General features: G+C 56.3%; 1 protein-coding gene across 6 annotated transcripts in view; it reads right to left on the bottom strand.

Moving 5' to 3' along the window:
• Nucleotides 1-2,426: 2,426 nt before the first annotated feature.
• Nucleotides 2,427-26,249, bottom strand: part of AHDC1 (AT-hook DNA binding motif containing 1) — a 62,953-nt gene continuing 39,130 nt past the window's right edge. For 4 of the 6 annotated variants that reach the window (XM_077150658.1, XM_077150654.1, XM_077150653.1 and 1 more), the window contains 5 exons: nt 23,632-23,811; nt 18,178-18,289; nt 17,988-18,025; nt 12,712-17,631; nt 2,427-2,849 (listed from right to left, as the gene is read on the bottom strand). In XM_077150658.1, coding sequence (XP_077006773.1) covers nt 12,755-17,557 — 4,803 coding nt within the window. In that variant the 5' untranslated portion in view covers nt 17,558-17,631; nt 17,988-18,025; nt 18,178-18,289; nt 23,632-23,811 and the 3' untranslated portion in view covers nt 2,427-2,849; nt 12,712-12,754. Of the gene's footprint in view, nt 2,850-12,711; nt 17,632-17,987; nt 21,197-23,631; nt 23,812-26,249 lie in introns of those variants that run through there. The other 2 variants (XM_077150655.1, XM_077150659.1) reach the window with 2 other exon arrangements.

Genomic DNA, 26,249 nt, shown 5'->3' with positions numbered 1-26,249 from the left:
TTCCCAAGAAGTCCCAGAGCCTAAGTGCACGGAGCACCTTCTAGTCCAAAGGATGGGCCCTGGCAGATGTCCCCGAGCCTAGTCTCCAAAAGACACCTCTCCCCACACACCCTTAAGCCACAGACCCCCTGGTTGAGACCCCTTCCCTCTCAGAGCTCCCATTTTCTCAATGACCTCTCCCTTCACCTCTCATTGAACCCCCACCCCCACCCTCCTCACTAGACCTCCCTCCCATCCTGGAAATCATCTCAGAGTTCCCTCCCCTAAACCCCTCTCCGCAGGGAGTCCCCATTCTTTCCAGCACAAGTTCAGGAGCCCCCAATCCCCTTGCAGTGCCACAATGACTTCCCTAAATTTCCATTTCCTTCCTGGTCTTTCCTCCCCATTCCTAGGCCCCAGGACCCACGACCCTTCACTGTCCTTCCTGCCTCTCTCAAGACTCATCTTGTTGAACCCCAATCCCTTCTCGGTGAATAATCCCCTCCCAGCCACCTCCCCACCCCTCCAAGAACCCTAATCCTCTCATAGCCTCCACCTCTGCCCATCCCACCTGGACAGCTTCCCACCTCGGAACACATGGATTTTCTCCCTGAAGGAAGCTCTTGGGTTTGCCCAACCTGGCCTTCCGGTCTGGTCCCTCCAACCAGCCTCCACCCTGCCCCATAGTGACCTTGCCAAAGTCCTCTCCGTTCCCCAAACACACAGTGTCGACGCCAAATAGACTTAACTGTGTGGCTTCCACCCCCTGCCACCCTCTCACACCTCCAGTCTTCACACAGGCTCCTTTCTCCTCTGGGAACTCCCATGTTTCTGCCCAGGACAGTTGCCTTGGCTCTTTAACTTATCCTCCTCTGGGAAGCTCCCCTGCCCAGCCCATTCGGGTCCCACTGCTCTTTGCCCCACTCCTAGCCCCATACTGAGTCACAAGCTTGAGTGTAGTGTTGATGGCGCCTCCCTCAGCAGACAGGGAGGGCAGTGATGGCGTCTCATCTCTGAGTGTTGGAGAAGCATGGAGACTTGATGGGTGAACCAGCCTTTATATCCAACAGAAGCTGCGGTTTTAGGGGACCCTCTTGTCTGAGTCCTTTTGCCTCTTCTCTCAGACAGGGGTGGCAGAAGGTAGGGGTTGTCTTTCCCTTGGACCAAGGGTTCCTCAGGCTTTCCCCAGCCTGGACGTCCCTTGGTGTCTGAGTTTGGGTGAGGAGGGCCATGGAGAAGCCACATTCGGTAGAGCTTTAACATAAAATCGACCCAGAGAAACTGCTTCCTAGAGACCAGGAAGCCCAAGGTGGGTACTTTGAGGGGGCCACCAGCCAAGACTTCATCAAGGTCAGATGATGGGAAACAGTACAGCCCTCCCAGCCCACCAGAAATAGGCACAAACACTGGGAGGGAACACACATCCAGCATTTGGGGTTTAGTGTGGAAAAAAAAGTGGAGGGCAGAAAAAGAAAATTTGGGGTGACTGTCCCCAAATCAGGATAGAACTGTGGGGTCCAAAGGCTGGAGAGACTTGGGACACCTGAAGGGACCAGAGGCAGAGGACCTGGGACCTAGGATGAATGAAAGAGTCTAGAAGCTGGAGAGACCCAGTCCTGGCTCATAATGGAGGATTTTCAGAGAGACGAGAATAGGGTCCTAGCAGCAGGAAACTCTAAACTTTGGAGAGAGACAGAGGAGACCTAAAAAAAGGGTCCAGAGAAAGGGAGTCCTGGCTTTGGGAGAGAATGGGGAACCCAGAGGCAGGGGAGACCTAGGATGTAGAGCAAAACCAAAGTCCAAGAGGCAGAATAGAAGCTCTAGACCTGGGACAGAATACATGGACCAGGAGCCAGGGGGCCCTAGGAAGAACATGGAGCTCAGAGTGAGGGGAGACCCAAGGCCTAGAGTGGAATCGGGGTGGGGTGGGGTATAAGAGGTAGAATGGGTAGCTCAGGGACCAAGGAAATCAGACTGGGGGACCTAGAGGCAGGGGAGACTCAGAACTTGGGGTGGAATGGGGTGGGGGACCCAGATGCAAAGGTGACTTAGATCTCAGGCAGAAGGTAGAACTCAGGCGAAGGAGCACATAGAGGTATGTCAGCTCCACTGGGGAACTGGTGGCTGGTGACAAATCCCAGCCATGTCCCTTCCATCCCCCACTCCACCCCACCCACCCCCATTCACTCCCTTTCACAAGACACAAGTTGTTGTTTTTTTGTTTTTTTTTTGTTTTTTTCTTTTTTTCATTTCTTTTTTAATACAAACTTGGATCTTTGGGTGTGTCCTGCCAACAGAAAACAACAACAACAACAGAAGAGAAAACCCAAAAGAGTGAAAAATAAGGAAAAAAAAAAAAAAAAGCTCCCGCAAGAGGTTCTTCTCCCTCCCCCCAACCATGCGAATTTGCACACCACGGGACCACAGCAGGTTTACAGAATGCAATATACAATCCACGATTTATAATAAAACAGTATATACAATAAATAGGATATTGTTCATTTTTGTCACACGACCTGTAGATAAATTTCTCAGTGCATACTTGCAGGGGCTCTGGACACCTCGGGACCCCGCTTGCAACCTCTTGCACACTCTCGCTCTCTCGCTCTCTTTTTTTTTGTCTTTTTCTAAAACTGTGTTTTGTTTTTAAGTTTTGTACATTTTTAAAAAGTATTTACAATTGCTGGTTTTGTGCAGAAAGGGCTCACCTTCGGCTTCTGCGTGAAGGAGATGGGCAGGGAGGGGCGGGGGAAGATGGGGCTGCAGGGGGTGCAAATGGGGCAGGGTGGGACGGGAGGCAGAGGGGCAGGCGCTCCTGCCAGAGGACGAGGCGGACGCTGGGAGGGGTCTTGGCGTTGGTTTTCTGAAAGCTGCAAAGAAACACAAGAGAAGAGGCAGAGGTCAGTGGCAGGTACAAACACTGAGCTTGAGAAAAGAGAGGCGAAGGGTGGGACTCCCCATGTGTCCCCAGCCAGTTCTGACCAGGATTCTGCTTCCTAAGCTTCAAAACCGTCCCCATGCAATGGGGCGACAGCCTCTATCTAGTGCTCCCTGAACTCAGTTTTCCCACCTGTAAGACAGGTGTGTGCACAAGCTCGACACCCCTGGGAAGATAAGGGTGTGCTGGGTGAGATGTCCCAGGCGGTGGAATTTGTTGAGAACTTGGGCTCTGGAGTGAGATTCAGCTGAGTTCAAGTGCCAGCACCACCAACGAAGGGCTATGACCTTGGGCAAGTCCCTGAACCTCTGGGAGCCTCTGGAAGTGCCCTGGGAAGTCAATGGTCTGATGCAGGTAAAGCCTGGCACTTAGATGCATAACAAATTATACTAATTACTATTTGTTATTATTGTCCCCAGGCTTGGCCAATCCCACTCTGCAAGCCTTAGCTGCCTCGTGGAACAATGAGCTTAGTGACTCTCCCAAGGCCGTTGGAGTGACATAATGAGGAAGACATGGCTTTAGCACAGCACAGGTGTGAGCTGCTGCTTTAATTTCTTCTAAATCCAACCTTCTCCACAGCCCGCACCAATGCCATTCTGTTCCTCTGAGAGCTGAGGTGATGAGGAAGTCTGTCTGAACAAAGGAATAAAAAAATTGTCCAGCACAATGTCACCTATGTGTGGCTGAACCTTCCTGAAGCTCAGAAACCCCAATCTCACAATCACCGGATGCTCGAGGCCCAAAGTATCCCCATTTCCTGGATGGCCCTAATTACATTTGTGGGGTTCTGGGAATCTGACTTCCCTACCCAGCCCCCTAAGCTTGGCTAGACCCTCTGGATTTGCAGCTCTGCAGGGGTGAGTAAGAACGTAGCCAAAGATGCCCAAGCCACGAACCTTCAGCTTTTGGGGTTTGGTCCTCTTCTCCAAGCGCACCAGAATTAAGGGGTGGTGGGGGCGGAAAAGCCACCCCCGAGGCTCCTAGTGATCCCATCAGCCTCCCCCATGCCCACGCAGACCAGGTGGTGACAGAAAGCCTCCGTTCCTTGTACTCCTTCTTGGCTTCCCTTCCCAACAGGACCACATTTAAATTCTGTTCAGCTTTGGCTACTGTCTGCTGCGTAGTTAGCCTTGGGGACGACTTTTGTCCTGAGGCTGGACTTGCCAGGACTCCCCCAGGGGCCAGGGAACCAGGTGGGTTCCCACAGCGGCAGGAGCAGCACCCTGCCCGGTGTATTGGACAAGGCGGCAAGCAGAGGCGTGAGAGGGAGGGTGAGCCCTGTGCCTTTGTTGAGCTGTCAGGTCTCCTGCAGTTGAGAGGATGGAATAGTAGGTGTGCCTGTTAGGGTGCCTGTTAGGGTGACAGATGTATTACCATCGGGGTGATCAGTAGAAAAGCAGCTGTGAGGCAGGGAGTATTCTGTTGGGATGGATGTCAGCTCTCCCCAGTTGGGTGACAAATAGGAACAACTGTAGAGACAGTTCTATTCATTGGGGGGCAGGTCTATAATATCTGGAGTGACAGGTCTGGCTGTAGGGGTAAGGGGCATCCATCTGCAGGGCGATTTTCCTGCAGTTGAAGAACACCTGCCAAGCTAAGGAGGGACCTCTGTTGGGGTGACAGATGCAATGTGCTGGGTGACAAGAGGGAGAGTTTTAGGACAGGCTGCTCCAAACCACTTGGCAAGTTCATTGTGCTGAACCCCAGAACCCCAGCCTCCTCCACTGCTCGCCCCAAGGGCCCTGGGGCAGGCTGGAAGCCTGTGCACAAATCCCTACCGCCCCCGCCCCTTCCAGCCCTTAGCCACTGCCAGTGACCCTCTCCAAGCCAGGTCTCCATGGTGATCTCAGCCCAGCAGGCGGCTCCTGCCAGAACTATTGCACGGTGCCCGGCGGCCAGGCAGCAGGGAGGCTTTCTCACCCTCTACTAAGCCGCCCATCGCTGTCTCACCTTCCTCCTCCTACCGCCCTCCCCAGCTTTCATGACTTGGCCAGCCTGAGACTCTGGCACAATCTGGAGGATGGTCAGGAGAGTGGGGTGGGGAAGGGATCAAAATCCAGGAGTTCTTGGCAGGTGGGGGAAGGGGACTGCTGCGGCTGTGTAGAACTCTGGCCTCACTAGGTTCAACTCTCTGCAAAACAGAACTGATGCCAAAAGGCCAGGCAGCCCAGTGCTTGGCACTGGAGACAAAGTGGAGAACAAACAGATCTGGTCCCTGCCGTTGAGGGGCTCACAGAGCAGAGGGAAGGCAGGCCCCATGCCACGTCACTGGCATGCAGGGAGATGGGGAATAGCCCCAGGGAGGCCCTGAGGGGTTCAGGGCACACAGAGGGTGCATCTAACTCAGCCTTGGCAGGGAAGGGCTGTGCCTCTTCAACTCACTGCTAGCACAGCGCCCAGGACATGGAGGGGTCAAGAATATGTGTTGACTGAATGATGAGTGATGACTGATCTAAGTCTGTGCAGTGTGTTAAAGTCCAGCTCAGGTCTTGCACACCTCCAGGACGCCTCCTTAGACACCCTGTTACCATAGCTACTGGTGCACTTGTCATTCCCTACCCTGCTCCTCCAGGGCAGAGACCTTTGTGCGGTACCTCTCGATCCCCAATGCCAGCATGCACCTGGCCTCCCAGGACACCAGCCACTGTTCATAAGGCTTAACCTTTTAGTGCTTCCATAATGAACCACCACAGAGCCACATTCCACTGAGTCCTCATGCCCCAGCAGTTTTACAGTCTGAGGTGCCAAGGCATTAAGTGGTCTTTGCCTGTCGGTGGGGGCTGGCTCTGGGGACACAGAGGGATAGCTGAGCTGGGGTTAAAAGTGTTGCAGATCAGATATAAATCAGGCTGTCCACAGAAGGAGTTGTTCTCCCCAAAAGAGGAGCATGTATTTGTGCACTCACTTAAGCAACCAGCAAACACGTATTCATATCCACTAACCGCCTGGCCATGAGCTGAGAACTGGAAGACAGCGGTAAATAGACATAGCCTCTGCTCTCCAGAAGGGAGTCTCAACCTGAAGCAACATCCACTGAGCAGAAGGCAAAGAGAGGGCATTTGAATTTGAAAGACTGGTTTGCTGTGCAACCCAGAGCAAGCCCCTTCCCTCTCTGGACTTCAGTTTCTATGTTTGCAAAAGGCGGTCCACCAGGTGAGGTAAGACACCTTCAGGCACTGAGGTGGTGCCCCAAAGACAAGGGGCTAGAGGCAAACCACAGCTGCCCAAAAACTCGTCTGCCACCTCTGACATTTTCAGGCCAAGCCAGGTCCACAGGTCCCTTAAATGTGGAGGGGAAACTGCCTCCTTGGGGGTCAGACTATACTGACAGGCAGAGAAACCCCAAGTAGGGTGGACTTGGAATTTACTGTGGGATCAGACTCCCAATTGGGAATGGAGAGGCTGTGGAGTGTGGGTGTGTGGGGCTTTCCCCCTAGTTTGGAGACGTTTTCAAAATCTATGTCACTAGGAAACTCCAGCTCTGTCAAGCTTTCTTTTTTCAAGAGGAGCCCCCCTCCCCACCTCCTGCACTGCTGGGCACAGAGGGGGCCTAAAGTACTTGACAGTGGGACTCAAAAGGGTTCACATTAATGGCCACCTAATAACCTTGTGTGACCCTGCGTGTGCCTCTCACCGCTCAGAGCCCCACATTTGTTGCCTATCCTGGGAGGAAGCAATGCGTGCCCCGCCCCAGGTGGGAGGTGCTGCATGTAAAGATGGGTGCTGCTGGGTATGTGCTGGACACATGAAGGAAGTGGAGGCTGAGAAAAGGGCAAGAACAGTGGAACTGGGTGATTCCAGACCCTTCCACAGTTCACTGACTATGGCTGGCAGTCCCCTGGTGAGTCCCTTTCCCTCTGTAAACTAGGAGAGTCTATACTTAGAGAATTCCAAAGGCCCAGCTAGCCCTGTAAGTTTGAATTATTTACACACCCCTTCATTGCCCTAATTTTCTCTCACAATTCTATTCTACAAGCTCTTCTTTGAATCGTTATCAACACACACACACACACACACACACACACACACACACACACACACACACACACACAGTCCTGACCTCTGAAATGAACCTGGTATGATGAGGCACTGGGGAGGGGAGGGGGGCAGTGCTGAGATGAGTAACTGGTAAAGGCGTTGATGGCGTGGTGAGGAGGACATTCCCAGAAAGGGCTGTCATGGGTGCATAACAGGCTAGAGATTAATTTGGCCTGGGAAGGATCCTGGAATGCTTCTTGGAGGAGGCGACATCTGAGTGAAAGATAGGAACTGACAGGTGGGAGGTGGATGGTGGATAGGAAAGGGCAGCCCAGGCCAGTGAACAATGAGAGCAAAGGCACGGGGTACATTCAGGAAAGAGCCCCTCCTAATTCAACACATTCTCTAGGGTGGGTAAGGAGCTGCCCCTGTGAGGAGTGCGTGCGTGAAGGTCAGGCTGATAAAGGTGCCATGCTGAAGCCTTGAATATCTCGAATACCATGCTAGGAAGTTGGGCCTTTATTTTATAAGCAAGGAGGCTGGTGAGAGAGGGACAGAATCGAAAGGTGTAAAGCAATTGAGGCACAGGATGACTTGTGTTTTAATTAATTCATTCAATAAATATTTGGGGGTTTTGACACCGTGCACACAAAGATAGTGAAGGAAAAGGAACTAAGCAGCCACGGTGGGAAGAACGGACCAGGGTGGGGGGCGGTAGGGGCGGTAGGGGCAGTGACCTAGTAGGTAACAGTTGCACTGACCCAGGAGGCTGAGCTAGGGCTACAGCCTCTGGAGCCTCAAATTTGCTCAGGACCCATCTCCTGCCTCCAGGAAGCTCTGACTGCCTGCTCTGCTCAAATACTTCAAGAGGGTGGTCACTGATATTTCTTGTGGGGACGTTTCAGTCCCTCACCTGGAGAGGGACGTTCACAAGGAGGTCTCTAATGAACACCTGTTTATAGGATGCCAGTTCCAGGAGGGCAGGGCTCTCTGATTTAATGGTCCCCCCCGGCCCGAATGCAGTGTCTGGCCCAGAGCACTGCGTGTGTGTTGAACACAGAGTTAACTTACTTTTCCCTGCCCTCCAGCATAAACAGAGGGCACCATGGCAGCGAAGGTTATGATGACAAAGACAATAAATCTGCCGGGAGAAAAATCATGACGTATTACAAAGTCACAAGGAAATGCTTTCCAGATTATCTGCCCCAGAAGTGAGGACTGGTGTGGATAACTATGTGGACAGGGTTTCCAGCTGATACAAGGCATTTTTGAGTCTGGGTCCTGTTGCCCATTACGCTAAGGGCGGGGCCCATGACTCACCTTGTCCTTGGGTTCCCTCTAGGGAGGGACTCAGCCTAGTTGCTAAGACAAAGAACCAAGTGGTACTTCAAAGCTTCCCTCCCAAGGCCACACTAGAATACACACTAGGAGGGAAGCTGGGAGGCATATGAAGGAGAGCTGGCCATGGCAGTCCCAGGCAAGGAGGAAAAGGTCAGGTGTGTGACTCAGACACAGTCAGAGGCCCCAGGATTCAGGCTGTGGGGAGGTACTTATCTACCTGCCTATTCACCTACCAACCATCAACTAGGAGCTTACCATGTTCCCAGAACTATGTCCTAGGGACGAGGCTAAGTGCTTCAGGCGTAATCTCACTTCATTCTCACAAGAGATAGAGAAAGGTGCAGTGACTCACCAGGCCACACACCTGGGCAGGGATGGAACCAGGTTTTGCACAGAGGCCCATTGTGGAGCCACCGCCCTCCAGTTCAGCACCCCGCTGCCTCGGGTTCTCCCAGGTCCACGGGGATGCCGGGAGCTGGGAGAGCAGGACGTGAGAGGGCATGTTTCCGAAGATATGACCTTTCCAGGAAATGAGGGCTCAGAACAAGAAGGTCTGGCCTGGATATGGTGCAGGAGAGGCAAGAGATAGGATCTGAGGGAGGACAAGCTTGTACAGAGTGGGGAAGAGGCAGGGCAAGAGTGGCTGACCCCTGACATGAGGGCCTCTTGCTCAGAGCCAGGGGCAGGATTGAGTGACCTCTTGAGGTTTCAAGACATGGACAGACAAAGCCCTGAGCAGCCAGAGCCCGGCTCAGGTCTGGGCATGCCTGCTGACCCCGGCTGGATGGTGGCCTTGGAAACTGCTTTCTGCCCTGTGCAGGCCCCAGCTGGTATAACCTTGGACGACCTGTGACATTTCTCCTGGCCTCAGATCCAGGCCTGAGAGGGAATGGGGAGGGAAGGGGACTCGAAATTCTGGAACACCTTGGAGGGCTCTTCCCACCCTCCCACCCCTGTCCTCAGGGTCTAGTAGGGTCCATTTTCAGCCCACAAGGGCACAATGCAGAGCCAGTCTGTCTGGCTCTGCTTTCCATCTAGGGAGCCAGGGAAGATGTCTGCACGGGTCCAAGGCCCACCCCCTACCCCCTCCCCTTTCTGGCCTATCAGCCACAGCTTTCCAGACCAGTTGGCTCCTGTTCCCCTGCTCCTCTGAGTTTCCACCTCTTAATTCACATTGGGAGGTAATCTGCCTTTGTCCACTGTTCCCTCCACCTGGAAAATCCTTCCCCTAGTCTCTAGGTGTCCAAATCTTGCCTATTCTTCAAGGTTGAGCTCCCTCCTGCCACCCTCCCTCCCCCTAATTGCAAAATCTATTTAAAATGTCATACCCAGAAAGAATTTTAGGGATCATCCAAGCTGACCCCTCCTTCTGCAGATGGGGAACTGGGGGAGTGAGGCAGCAGTATGCAAGAGCACCCAGGCTAGGAGGCTGTGGGGTGGGGGGGCAGTACCAGGCTTCCACTCTTAACTGAAAGTGGGCAAGCTCCAAAGCTGCACCTGTCTCCTCCATGCTCTGATGGGTGGCAGTGGGGGCAGACCCAGCCCCCAGGCTATTGTGCAGTCTATGTTATATAAAGGGCCTGGACCAAATTAGGGTTCCTTTTAATCACCAAAGTGGTGGGGGAGGGGGGGTGATTTCTGCCCTAACACCCACCTCCCTGATTCACATTCTGTTTCTCCCTGCCTCTGGGCACCTGCCACTTTCTACCAGGTGTTCTCGAGTTCTTTGTGTACTTGTTTTAGCTTCCCGAAGTGGATGCTGAACTCCCTGAGGACAGCGGCTGTGTCTGCTTTGTCACCCCAGTGTCTGGCATTGGGACGGGCAGGGAGGGGCTCGAGATGTGAGCAGCGTCAAAAGCGCTCACTGCCTCTTGGCGAACGAGCGCGTCATCACCCTCTCCGTGTAAGCCCTCTGTTGACAGTGTGGCTCCCTCTATTAACTCTTCCTCCTTGCCACTCTCCCTCTTCCCTAGATTCCTAACTCTTCCTCACTCTCACATTGATTTCAATCAATCCCTGGCACTTGGGTGCCATCTCAGATAACTTAGGGAGACAGCACTACCCACATCTTGGTCCAAGCCACCGTCGTTGCCCGGACAACTGCAGCTGGCCTCCCTCCTTCAACACCTGCCCCCGTCCAATGGGACCCCCGTCATTCCTGCTGAAAACTCCTTGAGGTTTCCCATTTATTCAAATTTCTTCTAAGGCCCTGCCTACCTGGCCCCATCACTCAGTATTACTGTCTTCCCCACAGTTCCTCAAAGCTGAGCTCCTTCCTTCCTCAGGGCTTTACATGCTGCTGATCCCTCTGCCCAGAATGCCCTTCCCACTTCCTTTCTAGCTGACTTCCACTCAGCCTTCAGGCCTCAGCTCTAAGGCCTGGCCCTCCGGTTGTAGGCTCTCTTGGCCTCTTGTCTTTTCATCTCTTGCACAGTCCTTTCCACAACTGTCATTAACAAATTATTTGTGCCATTCTGTTTACTGTCTCGCCCTCTAGACTGGAAGCTCCCCGAGGACCAGGACTCCTATTATTGCTCATTACAGTGCTCCCAATGCCTGGCATGCAATGGGGTGCTGGACAAAGGTCTCTGGAATAACTGAATGCATCGGTTTGAGGACAGTGCTGTCAACTCCTAAACTCTGTGTGGGGAGCAGGGCCAGAATGTGGGGCTGGATGGCATCCCAGTTCCGCCTGCGTTCAGGCCTCACTGGGTGGTTCCATTATGTGTTTCACTGAGCTGTGACCTGCCCGAACACCCAGCCCCCACGCCTGTTCCATTTTCCCACCCAGAGCTCGGGAGGAATGGCTTTTTTTTTTTTTTTTTGGATTATTTCACATTTCTGGATTATCCATGAGATATCTCCCCTCCAGTGAGAAGGATCAAGGGTTTGACATTTTAAACCATAAGCAGCTTCTCCCTGGCCTGTTTCAGATCTCAGCTCTGTTGCTTGCAATGAGACGCATGGGGAATGGAAGGCCATTTTAATCTCTTGGCCTGGCTTCATTAGGAGCGAAAATATGCCGCCAAAAAAAAAAAAAAAAAAAATGTTGGGTCCATTGTCTCTGTCATGCAGAGTTGCAAGGACCTAAGAGGTTATCTAAGTCAATTTCCTTGAACAGATGAGAAAACTGAGGTCAACTAAGGGGCCAAGGTTTGGCCAAGGACATGTAGCAAGTTGGTGGGTGATTGGGGAATGGACATTTCCCAGACCTCCAGACTCCCACAGGCTGCCCCTTGCCACCTTCAGGCACCCAGGGAGAGGGGGCCAGGCAGAGAGGGCTAATAAATTTCCACTGCTGATGACTTTAGGACCCTGAGTCACCCTGGCTTCCAATGGCCTCCCCAGAGCAGGGTTGGGGCTTATCAGAAGTCCTGTTACTGCCTTGGGTTTCTCAGGGAAGAGAAACTTCCCCCCAGCCCACACCCTACCACCTACACATCTGGGATCTGATGGGCCAGTTATGGCTCTATTTCGGGGGCAAGTTGTTCAAGAGAATTATTCCTCAAACCTTGTCTCCTACCCCTTTTTACTGTTTTGGGGACATTATCCCTCTTTTATTTTCCTTTTTTAAAATACCGAATCCTAAGGATACTAAAACAGTGACCCCAACTAATGAGATCATGGTGCCTGATAAAAACAGTAGGTCTGGATTCTTTTTCTATGGTCATAAAATCCTGCCTGGGGACAGACCTACTGCCTGCAGGCTCCCAGGGACAGCAGGATCTCAGCACCCCATCTCTCCTTCTGGAATCCCACCTGCATGTTCCTATCCATACCGAGCCTGCCTCAGACCAAGTATTTTGAAAAACAGCTTTCAGGGGTACCCTGGGAGAACAGGAAAGGACACTTCTGCCATTTTGTAAATCCCCCTGTACAAGGGCTGACCAAGCCCTACTGGTCACACTTCAGCCTGATCCTTGGCACAGAACGCATCTTGGTATAAATGAAACTCCTAGGGAAATGGGGATGCCTGGCAGGGTCAGGAAAACATGTGGGCCACACCTTGATGGGGTGGGATTGGCATCATCTTGTTCAACGTGCCTCTCCCTTCACAGGTCTCACATACGAGGATGCAAATGCCCTCCCTTCGCAAGAGGTCAAGTGGTAAGTGAGTTTTCCTGGGACCCAGGAGGTCCCTGGCCAGGACCTAGCACAGACAAGGGAAATAAATCCTTGCTGAACTAAACTAGGTGGTCCCATTCAGTCTGTGGCCCTCTGGCCATTTCAATAATAGGACCCCTTGAATGTCCAAGCCCCCTGCAGTTTCCCTACCCAGGTACCCCATCTTCCTCCCCATATCTTAACCCAGACCCGTTCCTGGATCTCCAATCTTATCCTTAAATCCTATCTACTCCTCCCGCTCATCTCTACACCTCCTGCCGTTGCTCAAGCTCTGCTGTCCCCACCCCACCCCGGCCCCTACCTCTATCCCCAGCCTCTGCCCAGTGTGCCCGCATCCCCAGACTCACCCAGGAACAAAACCTCACGGTCCAGTCGGCACTTCAGTTGGCACTACAGGGAGGTGACGGTGAATGTGTCCTCGGGGTGCGGTTCCGCCATGGGCCCCAGGAAGCCGCTCTTGGGGCCCCCACCCAGGCCAGGATGCGCCTGCGGCATAAAGCCTGGATACCTGTAAGCGGTGTCCTGCAGGGGCAGCAGCGAGTCCCTCGGCACGGGGGACAGGGTCAAGTCACTAAGGAGTGGGCAGCCATAGCCAGCAGCGGCTGCAGCCGGGCCACGGGGTGGGCCGGGCGCCCGGGCCATCTCCAGTGGCTCCTTGTCGGCCTTAGGCGTGGACGGTGGGCTGGCCAGGTGTGGGGCACTGAGGCACGCAGCCTCCGTCCTGCCCAGGAAGTCAGCCAGCAGCCCTGTACCCGCCTTGCCCTCATAGGGTGGGCTGCGGGCAGCTGAGCCCGGCGGGTACCAATACGCCGTGCCCTTGCAGCTGGGGGAGTCGTAGTGGGGCTGGCCCAGCGGCAGGTCCCGGCAGCTCAGGTGGGCCTGGGCTGCAGCTGCGTGGCCCAGGCTGGCCCCCTGGAGCCCATGCTTGAGGGGCTCGCAGGCAGCCAGCTTTGTGGGCGGCGGCCGCAGCTCCTCCTTGAAGCCCAGGGTGGGTGAGCAGGTGGGTGAGTAAGCCTTCTGCAGGCCAGCATCAAACACCGTGGGTGGGTGGGCCAGTGGCGGGAAATGCTTGCTGTCCAGCTCAGGGGCACCCAGGCTGGGCGAGTCGCAGTGGAAGCCTTGGCCGAAGGTGCCGTCAGAAGGTGTGGACGGGTTCATAGAGTAGGGTCCCATGAAGTCACAGGGGTCTCGCTCACCCACGCCAAAGGCCCTCGACTGTGAGGGCAGTGGTGACATGCTGCTGTCCCCACTGTAGTAGTCCAGGCCGAGATCTGGGCTGTCCTGGAACAACGGGTTGACGGGCTGTGGCTTCGGGATGAACTTGGCTTTGGCAGCTGCCCCACCCCGCTCCTTCTTGGCGGAGCAGGCCCCGCCACCACGTCCACCCCTTGGCTGCCGGGGCCCGGTGTTCCGTTTGGACGGGTAGCCCGAAGCAGCGGCTGAGGCGGATGACGGGAAGCCCAGGTGTGAGGCCTCAAACAGGTCCACCTTCTTCCGCCGTCCACGGCCTGGCTTGGAGCTGCTCTGGAAGAGGACACTCTGGTTCCAGTTGTAGCCGGGGGCAGATGAAGCCTCATTCCAGTCCATCATCAGTTTCTCCAGGCTGGACAGGCTCGACTGGCCCTCACTGCTCGAGGCCTCGCTGTTGGCACGCCGGAAACCGCCGCCCCCGACGGGCTGATTGAACTGGGTGCTGTCGGAGGACGACTCTGAGAAGGTCTCGGACACGGCTGTCTGCTGCTTCACCTTCTGGGGTGTGTAGTTGGAGATGTCCAGGATCACGTTGGGCTCGCTAACGTGGCAGTCGAAACCGGGATTGTAGAGCTGACTGAAAGCCTCCGAGGCCCAGTCCAGGCCTCCGTAGCCCTGCCGGAAAGGCCACTGAGAAGCCCCCGCAAACTGCCGACAGTTCTCGGGCGAGGGCTGGAAGGAGGAGGAGGAGGAGGAGGCGGCGGAGGCAGCGGAGGTGGCGGAGGCTGTGGTGCCCTTGGGCACCATGTAGCCGCCGGGCGAGACAGTGCTGGCCCGGCTGTCGCAGCGCAGGGGTGTCGGGGCTGAACCCGAGAAGGGGGCCCCCTCAGAGCTGTTGAAGAAGGAGGCCTTGCTGGGTGGCAGGCAGGGGCCACCGGCGGGCGGGGGGGCATAGCCGGCGCTGTGTGCGCTGCTGGGCGAGGCTGGCAGGCTGTTACCACTGCCATAGGCGAAGCTGCAGTCCTTGCTATTAGCACAGTCCTGGCCCGTGAAGGGCTTAGCCGGAGCGAAGACGCTTTGTCCAGCCCCATAGCCACCATACTGAGGGGGGTAGGTGCTGGCGGGCGGGTGGGTAGTAGGTGAACGGGCCACGGCTGAAGGCGGGGGAGCCAGCTTCGGAAAGGTCTCGGCAGCCCGGCAGTCTGAAGTGGCCGGGGTCAGTCCATAGCTCGCTGCCCGGCCTGGAGGGAAGGTCTGGCGAGTGGGCAGGACAGGCTGGAAGGAGGGGTCTGCCCCCGCCCCACTGCTGCCCACTGCCACTGGGCTAGCCTTGGCTCCACGGCTGGGGAAGGTGGCCAGGCCACGTTGGGCAGTTAGGGCGCTGGTGGGGGGCCCCGTGTAGGTGCCCGATGCCTTCCGGGACTCGGGGCGTGAGGCCGAGAGGGCAAAGTCCAAGAGGTCGGAGGAATCATCAGAATCGAGCAGCGAGCGAAAGTAGCCCGTGAAGAGGTTCTGGCGCTCCTGGCTGAGTTCCGTCTGGCCCGAGGGTGCGCCCGTGCTGTAGTAGCTGCCGCGGCCTGAAGCCCCACTCTCCAGCCCAGCGGAGGCAAAGGCCCGGGCCTCTGTCCCCTGGAACCCGCAGTTTCGGCCAGCCTGCCCACCTGGGTGCCCATGATGAGGGGCCCAGCCACCCGCCTTGTCTCCGGCCCACTCAGCACCCACCTCCCCAAAACCTGGGCCGCTGGGCACCTGCTCTGGGAACAAAGTTCCGTTCTTCCGGGACCGTCTCTTGCGTTTGGGCTTCCCAGTGGCGGCGTCCACCTCCCCCCGGCCCCGTTTGCGTGGGTGCCCCAATTCGGTGAGGCCGGCGCCCCCCATCCCAGCTGCCGCCACTGCCACCACTTTCTTTTTCTTGCCGATGCCCTCAAAGAAGTCGCTGAAGGAGCATCGAGCTGCCTTGGCTGCGTGGCCCCCGCCCCGGCCTCCGAAGCCGCCGGCTTTGCCACCCCGCCGCCGGAAGCCCTGCACGCGGTGCAGGAAGTGGGAGATGCTCTGGGTGTCAGGTGCCTGGTGCACCGACTCGGGTTCGCTGGGCGTCCAGCAGCGGGGCGGCGAGCACCGCCCAGCGCACTGGCTCTGGCGGTTCAGGAACGCCAGCTTGGCGAGGACATCGGAGTACTCCGCTTTGCTGTCATTAGCGTCTGCCGCGTAGGATGGCTGGGGAGATGCCAGCTTCTGCTTCCGCCGCCGCCGCTTCTTCACCTCGGGCATGGCCAGGGTGGCTGCCGCCACCGTGGCCGCCTCGGCCGTCACCACCACTGGCTCTTTGGGCTTGCCGGGCCCCAGCAGCAGGTTCTTGGGAGGGCGGCCGCGCTTACGCTTGAGGATGATGGGCATCTCCCCGGGCGGGAAGACCACCACCACGTTCCGCCCGTTGTTCTTCATCTTCAGCAGCGGGGTGGGCTCTGCGGACACGCGCAGCCCCAGCTCCTTGCCCTCCACGCTCAGGCTGCTGCTCAAGGACGATACCTTGTATGTGGTCTTGTTACGCCGCCCCAGCGATACAGGGATCTTGGCCATCTTCACCACCATTCGCCGCACGCCCCGGCACTTGCTTTTGCGGGCGGAGACCACTGGGGGCTGGGACGATTCGGGATCCAGCTCTGGGAGGGGGCCTGGGCCCGGCAGGGCAAGAGATGGTGGAGGCGGCGGCGGCGGGGGCTCGGCCAGGGCAGCCACCAGCCCTGTAGGCATAGGCAGGGGCAGCAAGCGGCCCTCAGGTCCAGCGTCTGCCTTGCGTCCCCGTCCAGCCTTTCGCCGGCGACACAGGATCTTTGGCCTATCAGAGCGCCGCAAGGCATACTTGGGGTGGCCCTCTGGTCCAGGGGGGCCGTGGGGTGAGCACAAGTCCAGGCGCAAGGGCTCAGCCAGCGGGCAGGGTCCCAGGGGCTGCTGGGGCTCCAGACGGCGACTGGGGACGTCGAGCAACTTGGGCAGGGGGTCAAGTGCCTGGGGGTCAAGCAGCTGTGACTCTAGGGAGTCGGGCAAGGTATCTAGAGCCTGCAGAGCCAGACCTGGCAGGCCCAGAGGGTCAGCAAGAGGCTGCAGGGGTGGCAGCTCCAAAGCTTCCCCGAGCGGCTCTAGTGCCTGTGGGTCCAGGAAGCGGGGCTGGGAGTCCAGGAGCTGAGGCTCTGGCTCAGGCGATGGTGGCTCGAGTGCCTGGGCCTCCAGTAGCTGGGCCTCGGGGCAGGTAAGCGAGGCCAGCTCACTAAGGATGTCGGCATCCGCGAGTTCTGAGTAATCAGGGCCATCCGGCTCGGGCTCCGGAGGCAGACCAGTGGCTGCAGCTGCAGCTCCGGGACTATGGCCTTGGCCAGGCTGGGGGCTGTCCCTAGGCTCAGGCTCAGGCTCATAGAGGGGGTGGCTGGGCCGCTCGGACTTGGTGTGGGGGGTGGCCCGCTCCTCGGGGCTGCGGATGCTGTTGGCCAGGCTGGGAGAGGAGAAGAAGCTGTACTGGAGGTCGCCGGGCGGCGGGGCGGGCGGGCGGCTGAGCCGGAGACCACCGCAGTCCAGGTGCACGCCGCTGTGCTGTAGGTCCTGGGAGAGCCGCGTCAGGTCCTTCATGATGTCAATCAGCTGCACCACCGGACGCAGGTTCACCAGCCCGTTGTCCCAGTGGCGTTGGGAGCTGCTGCCGTCCCCGGCGGGCGTGGGGCAATGGGCCTGTGAGACGGGCCGGATGGCCCGCGGGGTCAGCGAGTCGTCCCCCTTGGCAAGAACTGGTGGGCGCCGGGAGCTGGGGTCCCGGCGTGGGGGTGGGCGTGGGTTCTCAGAGAAAGTGTGGGCGAAGGTCTTGTCAGGTGGGCTAGCGGGGGGCCGGGTGGGAAGCAAGGGCCGGGGGGTGGGGGGGCCGCTGGGGTAGTACTTGGGCTCCCGGAGGTAGTCAGGAGAGCTGCACACGGCACTGGAAGTCACCACCAGGCCCTGGGGCTTCACACGCATCCTGACCTTGTCCTCCGCGGGCCACCGGGCGGGGCCGGGGCTGACATGAGGGTGAGAGAAGCCGGGACCAGGACCTGCTGGGCAGGACGTCCCTCACTGAACCCCAAGTCCTCGTCAGACTCCCAGATCCCCCGGCAGCCCCCACCTCTCCTCTTCTGGGCCTCAGACCCCTGACCTAGCTCTAGTTCCTGCCCCCCAAGCTCAACCCCCTTGTTGACCCCTGCCTTCCCCAAACTGCCCAAGGGCTCAATGAACCCTCACCAGCCCCAGTTCCACCCTCTTCTAGGCCCTGGGAGTAAAGGGCCCCCACTTTTGAGAGGGACCAAGTAACTACTGCTGATCAAACTTAGGGCAGGGAGTCCTCGGAGGGTCTGGCCTCCCTCTTCCTGGCCACCATCCCCATGGGTCCAGGAGAGCCCCGGCCACTTACCCTCGGCTCTGCCGCCTGGGCTGTCACACTGTTGATCTCTGTGGACAACAACACAGGCAGTAGATCGGAATCCCCCAAATGGTCTGGGGGCCACAACTCAACCCCTGTCCCTCTGCCCACTAGTGCGGCCTCATTCTAGGTGTCTCCCACAGCACCCACATGCTCCTTCCAGTGCACACGCCCGGCTGACCTGGGAGGGAAGGGGCCCCCGGGCCTGGGGACTCTGCCAGTCGCTGGCTGTCAGCTGGGGATGCTGGGGAGCAACTTCGGCCTGAGCCCAGGCCTCAGGGCGTGGACGGCACCTGCAAAGGACCATGGCAGCTCAGGTTTAGTGAGCATCTACTGTGTGCCGGGCAATGGGCTGGAAGCTATCCAGGCATTACTTCATTTCATTCTTCAAACCAATCCTTCACTTTGTAGATGAAGAAATGGAGGCTCAGGAATGCAACGAAGTAACATCATTCATTCACACACTATTTATGGAGTGCCTACTTTGCACAAGGACTGGGTAGACAGATATTGGTCAGGTCATCATAAATACGTAATTTTTATGGGATAAGAGCTGCAAAGAAACAATGAAGAGCAGACGAGGTCAGAAGTTTAATGGTCATACTGGAGGAGTCAACCACAATAAAAGCAAGCTCCAACTTTCGGCGTATTTCTTTGTGGCGATGACCTGTACTAAGCACTTTGTATGGATTCTCTCATTCAAGCCCCCTGCAAAGCTGAGATGAGGAAACCATCCTCTGGAAGGTAGTGATAGCCTTGAAGGCCAGGCTTTCTTTCTTTTAAAAATATTTTTACTGAGAAATCTTCACACACACACACAGTCCATCCATAGTATACAATCAGTGGCTCACAATATCATCACACCCTTGTGTATTCACACCATGATCATTTTTAGAACATTTGCATCACTCCAGAAAAAGAAAGAAAAAGAAAAAAGAAAAAACTCGTACATTCCATACCCCTTCCCCCTCACTCTCATTGACTGACCACTAGTATTTTAATCTATCCAATTTTTCACTTTTATCCCAGTCCCATTATTTATTTATCTTTTTTTTTTAAATTCATCTGTCTATACCCTGGATAAAAAGGAGCATTAGCCACAAGGTTTTCAGAATCACATGGTCACATTGTAAAAGCTATATAGTTATACAATCGCCTTCAAGAATCAAGGTTACTGGAACACAGTTCAACAGTTTCAGGTACTTCTGAAGGCCAGGATTTCTGTCTTACTCACCACTGTGTCTCCAAACACCAAGACCAGTTCTTGGCCCACAGGAGTGCTTCAAAACATATTTGTCGGGTGAATGACTGAATGAAAGAATGAATGAGGAACACAGAGCAATTAGCCCTGCCTTGTCCCACAAGGATGTGGAAAGGGACATTCTCTGACCCGTCCCCCATGCAACCCCCAGCCTCGGTCCTGGCCCTGCAATGTACCCTTTGAGCCCTCTTCATTTCACCTTCATGGTACTTATCAATTACCTGTGTGACTGGCTGTTCATAGTGTATCTGTCCCCATTCCCTCCATCCCCGTTCCCATTTTGCCCCTACCACCAAGCATGGGGTCTTTGGGGTCAGGGATCAAGTCTGCCTTTTCTGCCACTGTATCCCTGATCCAACACGGGGCCTGGGTTTTGTGGGCTCCATATATATTTACTGACAAACTCCCTGGATGGTTAGGACAGCTGGGATTTAGACCTGGGCCTGTCCGATGCCCAAGGGAACCTGGCAAACCTATGCCTTGGCTGGGATCTCAGGGGACAGGGAGTTGAATAGATGCTGACCACTGTGAGGGTCTTAAAGGCTGACCCCAGCCAGTGCCCGGTGTGTGGCACTGACCTGACCTCCATGGCCCGCTTCCCACAGACACATGCAGACTCTCGCCACAAGATGATTACAGGGCTGACTTGGGGATAGGATGACATGGAAGGGGACAGCAATTTGCAATCTACACAGCACCTTCACCTGTAGGACCCACTGAATCTTCACTGCAACCCAGGAGCAGCATGGCTTCTCATTCTGATGTTACAGGGGAGGCAGGCTCAGGGCGGTTGTGTAACTTGCCCGAGGTCATTAAGCTGCTAAGTGGCAGGATTCCTAAATTTGCCCTAAGTCCAAAGCCTCCCTCCAATCCCTGGTCCTGCAACTCTCCTTCAGCCACCCCTGGAAGCATTCCTTCTAGAGCTGTGGTCTAATTTGAGGCTGGGAGCAACCTTAATATCGTCTAACCCATTGGCTTCCAAACCCTGGGCCTGGGGGAGCTGTGCAACATTCCAGATACCCAGGCCCTAGGCCAGGGGAGTCTGACTCATAGATCTGAAGGGACATCTGGGAATCTGTATTTATAATCAGCTCTCCCAGCAGGGACACAGTGCTAGAGCAACTCATAGCTCTCCCATTTTATAGATGAGGAAACTGAGATGAGAAGAGGGAAAGAGTCTTAGGCCAAGGCTACTAAATGCGACAGGAGGGCCCTTCTGCTGCCCATCCAGGCGGAGCATCCTTTTCTGTTCCTCGCTGTCCCACCTACTCGCTCACTCAGGGTTTTGCCCTCTGCCTGGCTATGGGCCATGCACTGTTCCCTGCCCAGGCCGGGCAATCTCTGCTCTGAGTACTTCACCACTGCCTTAGCGGAAAGGATTATGCACGAATGCCCTCACAGAAGAGGGAAGGGGCGGCTCGGACTCTGGAATCTCCAAGCCTGATTTCTCACAGTATGGCCGATCCATGGCTCTCAATGCCCACTTTGAGAGGCCCCTCAGAAGCTACCATCTCTCTCCTACTGAGACTGGGGCTCACTGAGACTTCCCACTGGGATCCTAAGGGTGTGATCTTGGCAGAAGAGAAAAACCTCCTCCACGCTGGGTGCTTCTGCTCCACCCATCCGTGAAGACCTTTGGGTATGTCCTCCCACCAGATCTCCTGATTCTGTCCACTCCTCTCTCTTACAGACTCCAGGATCTGAGGAAAGCAGCTGGCTCCCCTCCCCACCACACCCAGCGGCCATTCTCTTGGTCCCCTCCCAAGGGTACCGCCCAGCCCTGGCCTGTGAACGAAGTCAAAAGGGTCCTTCTGTCTGTCTGCTTCTGGGTCAGTGTGTCTGGGCCCGCCCACAGGGACACCAGCTGGCTGGGAGGGGGCTGGGGGCCCCAACCTGCAGTGCACAGTGCCGGGAAGCACCAGCCCACATCCTTGAGTCCCCAGCCCCACCCTCCCCACTGCGGCTGTGACCACCCCACCCCTTCCCCAGCCTGCCTCACCCCTCCCCCACCCACAGCCTCCCCAGGGGAGCTGAGCTGCCAGCCCCAGCTCTCACTTCCGGCCTCATGACCCTCTCTCCAGCATGCACACTCCTCCCCCCACGCCATTTCCCTCCCTGCCTGGAGTACAGGCCCAGGGATGTTCTCAAATGGAAAACACTGCATCAAAGGAGCTGTTACTGCAGCTGGGAAACCTTCCCTATCACCTCCCCTCGCCTCTTGGGGCCTCATTTTCCGGGGTCTGCTCCCTCAGGTACTGCTCAGCACCATTCCAGGTCTCCTTCCCTTCCAATGGCACCTTAAGATCTTCCAACTTGACTCCAGCCCAATGTCAGAAGAGAAAATAATAATGATGCAAATAATAATGGCAGCTGTCACTCGTCTCGCTGGAATTTAACTGGAGGCAGAGAGGTTAAATTATACCCTTAAGGACAAACAGCCAGGACCTGGAGGAACAGGAGTCTGACTTTAGGTTTGTTGGGGCTCCTCTAACCCAAACTGCCTCTGGCCAGAGAGCCAACAGCTTCCCATGCAGCCTCCTCCAACTGTGCTAGTCCCCACCACCAGCTTTAATTTTTGACTTCTAATCTACCCTCTTCCCAGTTTCTAGTCACCCCTCCCACCTCAATCATCCAGATGCACTACCCTCCCTTGCCACTAGGTGTCCCCTTGGTGCCATCGATGCCCCCGTGGGGAGCAAGCCCTGCCCCACCCCCTGGAGCCATCACCCCCTCTGCCCCCCCAGCACGGTACACCCCACCCCACCCTACCCCCAGCCACACAGAGAGCTCCTTTGTGCAGTCCTAGCCCACCCCCTTCCTGCCCGGAGCGGGGCACCTGGCAAGCAGGTCTGCCCCAGCCCTGCCCCCTGCCAGCCCCCTGTCCTGGGTGCCAGGTACCCGGGGGCCTTCAGCTCGGCTGGACAGAGGGTCACCGTGCAGGGCGGCCCCCCTTCCTCCCTCTGAGGTCACTCAGGGACTGTGTTTCCCGCCCTGCTCCGCCCCCCATTCCCTCCTGCCCTTGGCCCTTCCAGACTCCTGTCCTTGTCTTTCCTTCTGTCTCCCCAGGACTCCCCTCCTCCAGCCCCACCAGGCTCTCCTCCCAGACACACACACACACACACACACACACACACACACACACACCACCCGCCTCCTTCCCCTGAGAGTTCCTTGTTCCGCCCCCCTCTCCCAGCCCAGGTCTGAAGAACTCCTCCTCCTGGAAAGTTGCTGCTGGAAAGGAAGTGACTTCAGCGATTTGGCCACAAGGCTGGGCACTGCTGAGCCCTGCTTGGTTGGAGGCTCACCCAGCCCACCCTCAACGCACAAATGAAGCCCCAGGCACACGCCACCCCCAGTGTGCACACAGAAACCTGTGTATACACACCATCCCATCCCAGTATACCCACATACCACCCCAATGTATTCATAGATTCTGGCCTACCCTTAATTCTCTGGTATACAATACTCCCTATACACATATACCAGCCCAGTGTGGCACACACAGCACCTAACCAGTAAACACCTTGAATCCTGCACACTCACCTCCCAACGTACCACACAGAGCCCTTGAACATCCCTCTAGCCCTGACCTCACATATAACTCTTGTATACAGATCTCTATGCCCCTAAGGACAGAACCCTGCACACACTTGCCTACACCCAAGCCTGAATGCTTGCATACAAGATACCCTGTACGTTTACAGTTAGGTACATACAGCCTGGCAGCCTCCCACAGAGGAACCTCCCCACCCTCACTACCTCAGGAGGCCCCACCCCCAGACCTCAGGCCCCAGGAATGCTCCTGTGGAAGCTGGGTGGGGTCCCTGGGCTCTGGGGAGCTTCCTGGAGCCTAAAGGCTTCATGTGTCAATTTAGGGAGTTGCCTCGGCAGAGCAGGGCAGCCCCACCTGGCCTCTGCGGGTCCTGAGCCTGGGTGGGCTAACCTGAGCTGCAAGAGGGAGGTGGGGCCTGTCCTGGCCCCTGCCCTGTCCTATGAGTGCAGCTAGCACACCTGGACTTCCCAGGCCCTCCCTGAACCTGACCTTGGTCTGCCTGCCTCGGTTTCCCTAGACTCCAAGAGAGGGGGTCTGGGAGCAGCTGCACACACCAGGCACTCCAGTTTCTACCTTCTAGTCCTAGTTCTCTCAGGTCATCAGGGCACAGGTAGGGGTTCTCAGGCTAGGAGGCAGGACTCCATTCAGGGACACTGTCTGTCCATGGGCCTCAGTTCTCCTTTCAGGATAGTGGGGTGTTGGCGTATACCGGGTTAACATCTTTTGATTCTCCAGAGACCCTCAGCCTAAGCTGGGAGGGGATTCTTCCTGGGACTGGGAAGCAAGTCCCTCTGACCCCTACTTCCTCCCCATCCCATTACCTGAGCAGGCCGTGTGGACAGCCTGGCTCAGCAGGAAGGGCCAGTCTCCACCAGTGTCTCCAGCGTGGTTTTCTCTGCTGTGGCCCGAGTGTCACCCCGCACCCGGGGCCCTCTACACGCACTCAGCTGGGTGGGCTCCGGGGTCCAGGCCGATGGGTAGGCAGGCAGGCAAGCTCCCATCTGTGGAAGCAAACACAGCACCTGGGCATAAGCACGAACACAGGATGAGCTGGACCAAGCAGCAGGACATGAGGCACACAGAACCAGGAGGCTGTCCTCAGTTGGGTTCAATCCAGCTCCAACCTCATCCCATCAGGGAGATGTGAGCCTGTCTCTTGGGACCCCAGGCTCCTACTGGGAAGCACTATCTTTACACATAGGTACAAGCATGCCTGTACCTGCGTACATGTGCAACAGGCTATGGTGGGAGGAACCTGGCATTGGGAATCAGACAGTTCTTGGCCCAATCCTCACCAACTGCATGACCTTGGACAAGTCAGTCAATCCCGTCATTTTATAGATGAGCCTCAGTTTTCTCATCCATAAAATAGGGAGAATAAGCACTTGTGCGTGGGGGGAGCGCTCTGTGGAAGCTGAAACTGCTAAGAGTGTATTTACAAGGCAGGTGTGAGAATTGCTGTTCACCGAGGGGTAGTGAATGCAGATACTCAAAAACACAGGCAGCAGGCTAGAGGCCCAGGCAGCCACATACAGGTGTCTCTATGCTCACAGCTGAACAGTCACAGGCATATACATTAGACAGACTTTCTATCACACACACAAACTCCTAGGCAACCAGAACCTACAGGCAGTCCATGAGGTCTTGTTCCCAGACCCCCTCTGGGCTCCAGTACAGACCTCAAGGAGGCAGACAAATGGGCAGGAAGTGGGGTGGGGCGTGAGGAGGGCCATGGTTGTTAAAGAACACAAGAGATGTAACCAGTTGCTGGAGAAGGGTAAATGCCAGCTGTAGACATCCCCCTCATGGAAATCTCCATTCACTTTACGAGTGTGTATATGTGGGATGGTGAGTTTGCTCAGTTGTGGCATCTGTGTGTGTGTGTATGCCAGGCTGAGTGTGTACCTGGGTTCAGTGTCTTCAGTTATGTGTGTAGGTATGTGCAGCTGGCTCCATTCTGCTTGGTGTGCGTGTCCTGCTGAGCCTGTCGGTATACCTGTGAGAACACACAGGTGTGATGTGTGTGCCATGCGGGAAGAGGTGTGCCCGGCTGCAGTCAGGGTGTGGCTGTGCCTGTGCATGTACACACTCTGCCTGCTCTCTGCATCTTGCTGTGTCAGGAGCTACACAGGCTCTGGTCTGTCTCAGGGCTCCATGGATGTGGTAGGCAGGGGCTGGGGGCACATGGCTGAGTCTCTCAGCTGTCCCTGCAGGTTTCCAATCTCGGGGTCCGCAACCGTGGGCACTGGTGTCACTGTGGATCAGCGTTGCCTGCCTTCTCCCTCTGCCTTTCTCTGGGTGTTCAGAGCTGTGGGTATGACAATGCAACCGGTCACGGTGTCCCTGGATATCTGTCTCACTGTGGGTCAGCATGTGCATGTATCTACATGTGTGTGACCTCATCCCTGTATGTCTGTGCACCACCATGTGTTTGTCTGTGAGTCCCAGTGCTTATGTCACTGTATGTCTGCACCAGTTTAGCTGTGTGTCAGTGTCAACATGTGTGAGAGGGATTGTGTGCCTCCATTTTTGTGCAGTATCTTTGTGTAACTGGTCAGTACATGTGTATGTGTGTGCACGCATGTGAGAGAGACCCTTTGTGAGAGGTGTGTGTCTGTGTCACTGTTTGCATGTGTCTGCTTCCCTCCCCCTCCCTCGTTATCTCCTGCTCTTTCTCTCTCTCTCTCTCTCTCTCTCTCTCTCTCTCTGTAGGAGCCAGACAACTCCCCAAGCCTGGATTAGGGACAATTTATCCACAGGCAGAGAAGGAGAATTCCAACCTGCCAGAGCCTCCCTCCTCTGATCCATTCCCCCTTTCCCCGTAGTTGGGTGGGCACAGAAATGCAGCCCGGCAGCTCCTAAGCCCTCAGGGAGCCCCCACTGCTGCAGTTCCCCAGAGGCCCAAGACGGCAGAAAAGTGGGTGGCCCCAGAACTCTCTAATGGGGGTGGACTGATGACCCCCATTCAAACCCCCCCCAGCTCAGCTCATCTTGGCCCTGTTCTCCTACATATGGTGCTAGTGGGGGCATCTGCATGAGATCTGCCTGGCCCCAGGGGCTAAGGGGATTTAAGGAGCAAAAGCTGTCCCCAGCCTCTCCCCAACCTGATACTGTCAGCTTCCCCCACCCTCTGAAAATGTACAAGACCGGGGAACTTGCCACTGTGTGTGTGTGTGTGGGGGGGGAAATGCAGAGGTCGGGGACAGTGGGGGGGATGCAACCAGGGCGAAGAGGGGGAGCTAGGGCTGAGCTGGGACTAAGGCTCCCTTCACGGTGCTCCAGGCGTAAGGCAGAATCACATGTTTCCCATTAGCTGCTCTGGCCTCCTTGTTCAGGGGGTGTTGGCTGGGGGAGATTTGTTCTGGTTGCAGACACCAGCGGAGACCACACAAGAGAGAGAGGAAAAGCCAGGGAGAGGGAAAGAGAGGAAAAGCCAAAG

This window comes from Tamandua tetradactyla, chromosome 2 (assembly GCF_023851605.1).
Source record: "Tamandua tetradactyla isolate mTamTet1 chromosome 2, mTamTet1.pri, whole genome shotgun sequence".
NCBI lineage: Eukaryota > Metazoa > Chordata > Mammalia > Pilosa > Myrmecophagidae > Tamandua > Tamandua tetradactyla.
Note: the sequence above shows the minus strand (reverse complement) of the source record. Positions and strands in the feature narration are given on the sequence as shown.